This window comes from Bombyx mandarina, chromosome 16 (assembly GCF_030267445.1).
Source record: "Bombyx mandarina strain Sakado chromosome 16, ASM3026744v2".
In the NCBI taxonomy this organism is placed as follows: Eukaryota; Metazoa; Arthropoda; class Insecta; order Lepidoptera; family Bombycidae; genus Bombyx; species Bombyx mandarina.
The window spans coordinates 4,577,896-4,587,556 of NC_143222.1; the positions used below are offsets into that span (position 1 = coordinate 4,577,896).

The 9,661-nt window shown below is 34.4% G+C and overlaps 2 protein-coding genes across 2 annotated transcripts in view; one reads left to right on the forward strand and one right to left on the reverse strand.

The window, feature by feature from the left end:
- The window catches only part of Flo2 (flotillin-2), a 419,882-nt gene that overhangs the window by 50,086 nt on the left and 360,135 nt on the right, over positions 1 to 9,661 (forward strand). The gene's annotated exons all lie outside the window — the stretch shown is intronic.
- Positions 338 to 7,373, reverse strand: LOC114252882 (glucose dehydrogenase [FAD, quinone]). Its single transcript, XM_028187560.2, has 5 exons — positions 7,044 to 7,373; positions 5,017 to 5,244; positions 3,597 to 3,729; positions 2,538 to 2,657; positions 338 to 1,667 (listed from the first exon to the last, which is right to left on the reverse strand). The coding sequence occupies exons 1-5, from the start codon at positions 7,285 to 7,287 to the stop codon at positions 410 to 412; spliced, it is 1,983 nt and encodes a 660-aa protein (XP_028043361.2). The 5' UTR covers positions 7,288 to 7,373; the 3' UTR covers positions 338 to 409.

The window sequence follows — 9,661 nt, forward strand, 5'->3', positions numbered from 1 at the left end:
AATTATGACGTTGCGGTTGATTATAATAAATATTTATATAAATGTTAAATTCCATTATCCTGCAAAACGTGCATGATAATTCACACTTAAAACTTTAACCTCTAACTGTGGTATTTTTACACAATAAAAAAAAATCTGGTCCTCTATCAATATTAAATCATCAATAATATCAATATTAAATATGTAAGAAGGTTCTATAAGTAGTTCTTTAGTTGTCTCTTTGAAGAAATCACTTTCATCACTGTCGTCAGACATAATTAATTATAATTAAATAAAATACTTAACATCAGGTGGGCTGTGAGCTCGTCCACTCATCTAAGCAATAAAAATAAAAAAATAAAAAATACAGAGCATTTATTATACACCACAAAATTGTTACTTATATTTAAAAAAAAAGAGCTTAAACATGTCAAGGATGTGTCCATGTAGTCTTGATCATATCAGCAGCTTTTTCGGCGATCATCATCGCGGGTGCATTTGTATGAGCAGATATAGTTCGTGGTATGACTCCTGAATCTACGACCCGCAGTTTTTCGATCCCATATACTCTTAGTTCTGGGTCTACAACTGCTAATGGATCATTGTCTGGTCCCATTCGACATGTCGCAATCTGGTGGTGCAAAGTAGCAGTGAGGGTGCGAATAGCACATTCCCAGTATTCATCCGAGTCAAACGGTATGTCACGGCAAGTTGGGTAGGGAGCTTTATGTATTTTTGCACCAAGTTTCTGAAAAGGCGGTGTAGCAACTAAAGCCTGTACATGACGTATTGCAGCTATCAAGGTTGCCACGTCTTTTGGGTGAGTTAAATAATTTCCATACATCCGTGGGTGACTAAATGGATTTTTATTCTTAAGTTCGATTCGTCCAAAGGAAACTGGGTGTAGCAACATGGGAAAAGCACTCCAAGTATCTTTAGAGATTCTGTCTATGGATCCAAATGCTTCATCAATAACTGCATCTCTTATTCTCATTCCTTTTCTTACCGCTTTGCTACCTCCAGGCCCACCATCCACAAGTATAGATCCCCCAACGCTGAGCAGTTCGATGTCTGGTATAGGATCCAGATCGTTAGAGACCGGAGTTTTGATATAACCAATTCCTTCCACGCCCCCTGGAGATGACATAACATTGTCACCATTTTTAATCCACTCAATTGCAGATTTAGCATTTAGCATCTTGTTTTCGTTCAAACTGACGTCGGTTGTGTTGAGTTCGAATATAAGAGCGGGGAAAGAAATATGATCGTAAAGCGTTTTGCCAACTGGTAGATCTTTGAGAACTGGTATACCCATTGAAGTTAAATGTTCTTTGGGTCCCACGCCGGATAACATAAGTAGCTGGGGAGATGCTATGGGACCAGCAGATAGAATTACTTCTCTACGTGCTAGTACAGTATGTTTTAATCGGTTGCGTACGTATTCGACTCCGTAAGCGGTTTTAGTTTGAGGATTTATCAGTATTTTAGTGACGTATGTGTCCGGCAAGATGTGTAAGTTTTGCCGTGTTTTCTGTCTATGCAGAAATACTTTCGCAGCAGTTTGTCGGTGTCCTTTGGTTATTGTAGTTTGCACATAACCGAATCCTAATTGGTGCGGAGAATTATAGTCGATTGTCGGATGTCCAAGGATTCTGCCCGCTTCCAAAAATGCTTTGATAAGTTTGGTTCTGAAATGTAAAAAAACAAGTTGCTGGTCAATTGAAGCCTTTCGCCCTCAAAGGAGTATATAAATTACTATAAATGTGATATTAACAGATATCCTCATAAGAGACAAACTGAAACTACAAGGATTTTCGATCACGAATTTAAATTTTTTAAACGTGATAACATATCATGTAGAAAATTAGATTTGAAAATTTCTGTTTGCTTACTAAAAATGACGGTAGCAGTTTCGTTCCGTGACCCTCAAGGACTTGAAAGATGTACGCACAAGAACAAGAGCGAAGTCCTTTCTAAGGTGTCATGAAACGAACTCGATGAACCCAGTGGCTCTGGTATTAGGGTTGAATTCAGCACTGCTGCGATTTTTAAACGAAATATCCGAGTCTGCACTTCAATGATGCATCATTAAATAAGTTGCATAATTTTATTACATCTGCACAATGTTTTATGAAGATTTTTATCATATAATTTAAGTTCGTATTAAAAACCAAGTAAAATTTTTTTGTTAACATTGAAATAAATAATTTGTGTGCGAATTACTTAGTTTAATGTATTTTTATCCGTTTTAATATTGTTTGATCTTATCCCGAAGTTAGTTTGAAACACATTAATAAACAATACAATTTGGACCAAGAAGGCAAAAATGTAAGGTAAGAAATTAAGTGTAAGTAAGGAGTTCAAACAAATACATAACAGTCAGACAGAAATTGTCATAATAAAGCATAAAAATATAAACATAGAGTAAATAATTGACCCAAAATATGAATGGTAGTTACCAGTCGTATTGCTATTGTGGCTTGACCATTAAAAATGCTATCGCATTCGATAATGTTTAAGAAATGTTATTTCAATCTCATGTAAACCCAATATCCTACCTGTATCGTGCAAATTCAACGGGCATTTCTCCGTTGCGATTTCTCGTTGGATCTTTTTCATAGCCGTTCAGATTAGCTCTCTCACTTTTTTTGTAGTATTCCAAAACATCGCTATAGGACCTGTAAAATAATGATAAAATTTTTAGTTTACTTCATAAGAAAATTGAGAAGTTACCCATATCCTACAGTAGGATACTGTACTACCACGTTGAAATAAATCTCAAACTTTCAATTGTATTATAGTTCTACATATCTATCGCTGCTTTACTTACCCTTTACGTTTACTTTTTTACCCGAAACAGATAAATGCTTTTAGGCAGAAATAGACAGGGCAGTGATTCACGCTGTGAAACCGTAACATTTTTTTTAAACTTTACAGGTTTGAATTTAAGGTAGAAAAAAAGGTTGGTCTCCCACAACCTGAATCACGGCAGAGCCTATCACTCGATAAGAGTGGGTCTACCGAGCACCTATTATATATTAGACCATAGATGCATCAGAATAAAAATAGGAACATAAATCTGAAATATAATTAAGCATTCAAGATAAACAGGTTTCAAAACTTAACATTTCAAAAAAAGCAAATAATAATAATAAGACCAGTTTTATGATCGAAGTTTTTAGAGCACGTCTCCAAAATGCAACAGTGTGTTTTTATGCAGAATATATTCGACCTCTGCATAATTTTCTGTATAATATATCTATCTATCTATATAAAAATGAATTGCTGTTCGTTAATCTCGCTAAAACTCGAGAACGGCTGGACCGATTTGGGTTATTTTGGTCTTAAATTATTTGTGGAAGTCCAGAGAAGGTTTAAAAGGTAGATAAATATAAAAATGCTCGAAATTAAATAAAAATCACAATTTTGCTATCCCTTTGATGTGTCCCCCGTCGGACGGATTCCTTTTGTTTGTTTTAAGTCTATTTTATACAAAAGTTTAGGTCTTTTATTTATCGATTGAGACACTACGAAGTCTGCCGGGTCAGCTAGTCTCTAAATAAAAAGAATATGAACTTTACAATCATTTGGAGATACAAATAAAATTATTTTCAAACCATCCATAATTCCCCGCAGCTGCGATTCTGTCCCATTCTTGTGGTCTACCACGCGTGTATATCATGTAGTTGATGACGCTGCTACCTCCGACAGCCTTCCCCCGCGGCCAAAAACAACGACCGTTGATCATGCCTGAGAATGCAATAAAGTACTTACGATAAAAAACTATTTTATATGCATATCTCGCTCATGCCATTTACAATGTTAAAATATCGTCCGTCCTTTGGTGAACCGTGATTATTGTAACACTTATTCTTGTCTCGTCGAGTTTTTGGTATAATAGTGGGGAAAATTTTAGCATTAGGCCGTTGAATCTCGAACGATTTATTCATGCATTACTTTCATTTACTTACGAACTGCCAAATCTACAAAGAAAGTAAAGCTTCGGCCCATAAAAAAATAATAGGAAGTTTGACAAGCAAATACTAGAACAGATGATAGGGCTTATGTTAAGGTAATAAGCACAGATAATAAGTTAAGGTAAGGTAGAAGTTATGATAATAAAAGAGATTATGAGCGCTGTACATCCGAACATTATGTTAAATTAATCTAACAGACTATTTTTATTTATTCTCTGTAATTTATTTATTTTAAAATTTATTTAGAACTTCAATCGGCTCGTAGGTGTATAGTATTTTATATTTGCCACAAACTCTGGGATTTAAAACGGTTGTATGTATGCAAAGTCTGTAAGCTCGTAATACAACTGGTTTGAAAAAACTTCTACCCACCCAAGACCGATGACCATGGCGTACCTGTTGGTGACTGGTCAACGTCGTCCATGGACATCGATAATTACCACTACATGAAAAAAAATCCCAAAAAAACCGTAATTTTGTTGCCAATAAGTTAATTCTGCCCATCTAATATATGTACCGTTCAAATACAAAATAAAAAACGCGACTTTTTAGCTGGTCGAACTAAAAAGTACACTATATACTTATGGAGAGTTTTTAGATGGAAATGTAGCTTAACTGGTTGTGAATAATAATAATAAAAAAAAACAGAAAACAGTTTGTTGGTAAGTCACAAGCAGCTAGTTGACTGTTTGGGCTCCAAACCCCAAACGACCCAACTCGCGATGAAGCTCGCTTCGATTGAATTTCAATAGCTTTTAAAAAAAGTTTAATTTTGTCGCCAAGAAGCTACTTCTGTCCTTCTAATATTTATACTATTCAAATCCAAAATAATAATAAAAACGCGATTTTTTAGCTATTCGAACTAAAAAGTACACTAAATATTTATGGAGAGTTTTTACATGAAAATGTAACTTAACTGGTAGATAATAAAAATAAAAAAAAATCAAATGAGGTATAAAGTAAAGACTCGTTATTAAGCTGGGTTCGGTTGAATTTTAAAATTCAGCCCGGCAAATTTGCGTCTGTGTGACGTTACGTACTTACAATCAATTTCACTTACCCGTACAAACTCCAGGTTGGGGTTCCATATAGTACTGCCAGGCATATTCTGTTGATTGAAAATATGGTGCCATAATTGGAATGTCAGTTAATATCATTTCTGGCTTCCCGGCCTCTATAAGCAAGACCGTGGTGTTCTTATCTTCTGTTAGTCTAGAAGCTAAAACAGAGCCTGCTGAGCCCGCCCCTACGATAATGAAGTCATATTCATCATAAGGACTCTGAAGACCTGAAAAAAAATAAGAATTAACTTAGTACGATGGTGATATCTTTATTCTTGCTTGATTTTAAGTTTGTAATAAGAAAAATAAAAAAGTTGAAATAAAAGGATTTTTTGTACATAATGTGAAATGTTTGCTGTCATATTCAATTTTATATTTTGGGATCAGTATAGAAAATATATTAAGTATTTAAAAAATAAAATTCTATTGAAAAACGTAATGTAATTTCACAAAAAAAAAATATTTAAAAAATATGTTTGTTTGTATACTTTTATATATATTAAATTATTCAACCTTTAATTTAAATTAAGGTAGACGACCTTGAGGTCCGTTTTTAATAATAACTTCGCTTTTAGTTATTTGAACTTAAGGTTGACGACCTCGGGTATAGAGGTTTAGTCTGTTTTGTTGTACTTTTTTAACAGGTATACATTTTGATACATTGTTAATTCATTTTAGTAGTCATTTTATTACATGTAGGTAATTCCCGATCCTGCGGAAGGAATGGAAAGCAGTCGACGTCGCCCAAAACACGTCATCTCGGATCCTCCCGATCCACTGACGGTGCTTCTAGGTACTTCAAGCACCGGTCACCGTTCTCGTCGAACCCGTCGCTTGCGACGAAGGGCTCGACGAGTAAATTAACTCTCAGACACAGCCCACTGAGTTTCTCGCCGGATCTTCTCAGTGGGTCGGTGGTAGATTCTGCGAAGCACGGCTCTTGCTAGGGTTCGTGTTAGCAACGTCGTCAGGTTTGAGCCCCGTGAGCTCACCTACTAGTTAAGGTTACCCTGGAATAACCTCTCAAGGCTACCAGCTCAGGTAGGAAAAAAAAAATGGGTTCAGTACATGTATATAAATATATTTATGATGTATGTACTCATGAAAATTCACACCGTGTACGTGCACCTCGTGTAATAAAAATCAAACCCGCAAAATTATAATTTGCGTAATTACTGGTGGTAGGACCTTTTGTGAGTCCGCGGGGGTAGGTACCACCACCCCGCCTATTTCTGCCGTGAAGCAGTAATGCGTTTCGGTTTGAAGGCAGGCGTTGTAACTATACTTGAGACCTTAGATCTTATATCTCAAGCTGGGTGGCGCTTTTACGTCGTAGAAGTCTATGGGTTCCAGTAATCACTAAACACCAGGTGGGCTGCAAGCTCGTCCACCCATCTAAGCAATAATTTAAAAAAAAAAATGTAATCCTAGTCAATATAAAATCAATTTTTGACGCGACAACACGATTTCGAATCGGGAAAGTGAAATATTTCTGAATTAACCTTTGAATTGACAATTTGTCGCACATACAAATTATGTAAAATGAATAATAGTTTAAAAAACATATAAAAAAAAAAATATTTTTTGGGAAAATCCAACTAAAAAATAGAAAATAAATTTTAATGAATTTGAATTAAAAATAGTGTAAGAAAAAATGATTTTATTGTAAAAAGAGCGTGGGGTGCTTTTCAGGATATTATCAAAATAACCCTTTCTACTCATATCTGTTCATAAAATATTTATAACTACTGATATCCCGCCCACGCTTTTTTCACCAAACTAAAATATTTCACATTAATAACAGAAAATACCTAAAAACGATGTAAAAGACAGCTTTAAGTCAGGATGTGATTATTCTTGAAACAACTTTTACGATTTGTCGGTAAAAACAGGTACTACTATCGTTCATCGCAGAATATAATTTACTTGAGTATTCTTACGGTATCTTTTAATAATGACTACATAGAATAAGAATATATAATATGTCAATTAAAATACTGATCAGGTTCAAACAAAAACTACATACCTGCGGGCAGTGGGTATGAATCTCTCAAAAAATCAAAAATGTCTTCAGAATTTTTCGGCACGTAATTAGGAGCGTATGATTTCAGAACTGCGTCAATGATCGGACTCTGTGGATACGATCTACCCTGTTCACGAAATGGATTTTCGGTATCACTATCGTGTTCGTAACCGTCGCCATACTCGTAGTCATGAAACGCTGTAGTGCTAATTAAAACACTTAAAAATGCAATATAATTCAGTAACATTTTTTACTAGCTGTCAGACCCGTGTTGATCTAACGAAGTCTGAATACACAGTGATCCGTAATAGAATTTGGAACCGAAGGTATCTCAAGTCAATCTTTGTTACAAAACACAAAAAAACAAGAGGATATATCATTCACAATGTTTTTATTGATTACTAAGATGGGTAAACGAGCCCACCTGGTGTTAAGTGGTTACAGGGACCTATACGCATCAACAAAGTAAATGGGGTCATCTACCGTGAGACTTGAATTTTAAGTCTCACTAATTTGATCGATAAAAATTGTTTTAATCAATAATGATGAGATCATCTTCGGCTAGGTTTATTCATCTGGGACAAAACGGATGAAGTTAAATTCCATAGCCATGAGTCCATCTAGTCCCTAAATTGGTAGGGGACGCCTCGTGTGTTCGTTAATTTTTTCCGCTACCTAATCGTTGGTAGCCTAGTGGCTAGTACAACTACGCGCGGACTGATAGGATAGCTCGCGGGGCTCAATCTGGGAGGATTTGCTAATACTAGCGCTAGCAAGAGCAATGAATCTACTACCGGATTAGAATCGCGACCCACTGAGAAGATCTGGCGAGAAATCTATGGGCTGTGTCTATGGGCTAAGGTGACGGGTGCTGGGTACTCCCAGACGCCGTGAGTGGATCGGGAGGATCCGATAAGTCATTTTTATGGCTCTTGTGAAGTGATGGATCTTGATAAACAAAATATTTTTTTTTTTCTTGAAGGATTAATTCCTTATACTCGTACTATAAAATATAATAAATGTTCCTGATAAATAAAAACAAAATGAGTCTTAAAAAAAGACAAGACAAGACAAATCGATGTTCGAGATGTTTTCACATTCAATGTGTGTGTTGCGATGATATTTGATTATAAAACTTTTTTTATCATTTAAAACAAAGTTCAATTAATTTTTTTTGGGTATTAACTATGAAGTTATTGCAAGTAAAGTTGTCAGTTATTTAGAGTGCGTTTCACAAAAGAAATGTCGCGGACTCGGCGGTATGGTCATACGATGGAATGTTGCTAACCTCGACTGATTTATCTGGATGTTATTTCATAAAATTTAAAAATGTAATTCATTTTTTAAAGGGGATTGCCCACTCTCCATAGTGTGCTAGGCCCAAGATGGACATCAAATATTACTATAAAAATGTACTGATTCAAATTCTTAAATGTATTGGATATCTAAAAAATATATTGAAATTGACGCCACTATTATAAAAAATATAATAAAAATAAAAACTCGTTTTGAGGTTACTTTTCTATATAAATAAGTGTCGGATTGTGAGATACTTCAAAAACATTTCTTTTCTTAATGTTTAAGATGTTCCTAATGTATTTTTATCCAATAGGGTATAAAAACACACTTAATTCTTTAAATATCTATATTTTCTTCATCTTCATACACAATTAGTATCATCTAAAAATAGCAAAGGAGAGCATATACACGGTTTTAAATCTCGGTCAGGGTAAAACCACAATTCACACAATGTTTTTTAGTCGTAGTATGAAACGTTATTGATAAAAGTAAAATAAATCGAAGAAAAATCAAAACACATCCATTTTGTACGCAAGCACAACACCACAAGCAGCAAGCGAAGTATTAGTCAGTCAGATTAAATTCAGTGTTGTCAGTATAAAGAAAAATAATTACATGAAATTCATATATCGATAATTTTTTTAAATAACCGATAATTGATTTATATCTTAATCTTTTTTTTACGAGTACACATTATTTTTTATGTTTTTGTTTTAGTTGTACATATTTAAATAACAATACTAGTAAAGTTTTTTTTATTGCTTAGATGGGTGGACGAGCTGACAGCCACCCTGGTGTTGCTAAGTGGTTACTCGAGCCCACATACATCTACAACGTAAATGCGCCACCCACCTTGAGATATAAGTTCTAAGGTCTCAAGTATAGTTACAAGTTAAAGTCCAATGGGTATGTCTTCGATGTTATTTTATGTGCATAAAATCCATAAAAATCGTTTGATTAATGATAATACTTAAAATTATTTATTTATATGTTTTATTTATATACTCAAAATATTTACTTCATACGTAAATGGATTTGAAGCTGGCAATATTTTTCCCGCAAAAATAAAAATCCTTGTTTTTTCAATAGAGTTACTTTTTTTAAACTACTTATTGTAAACTATAGTGGCGCTTATTTGCAAGAAAGTAATTGCATATTTATTTATGACAAAATTAATGCACTAAGTATTTTTTCTATAATCTATTGTCCGCTTTGGGCCTAAAATGGGCCATCCCCTTTAATTCTTTGAATTGTAGTATATTGATACACATAAAATAATAGATTTTACCTAGCTTTTAACAACTTATAAGGCATCCGAAGAA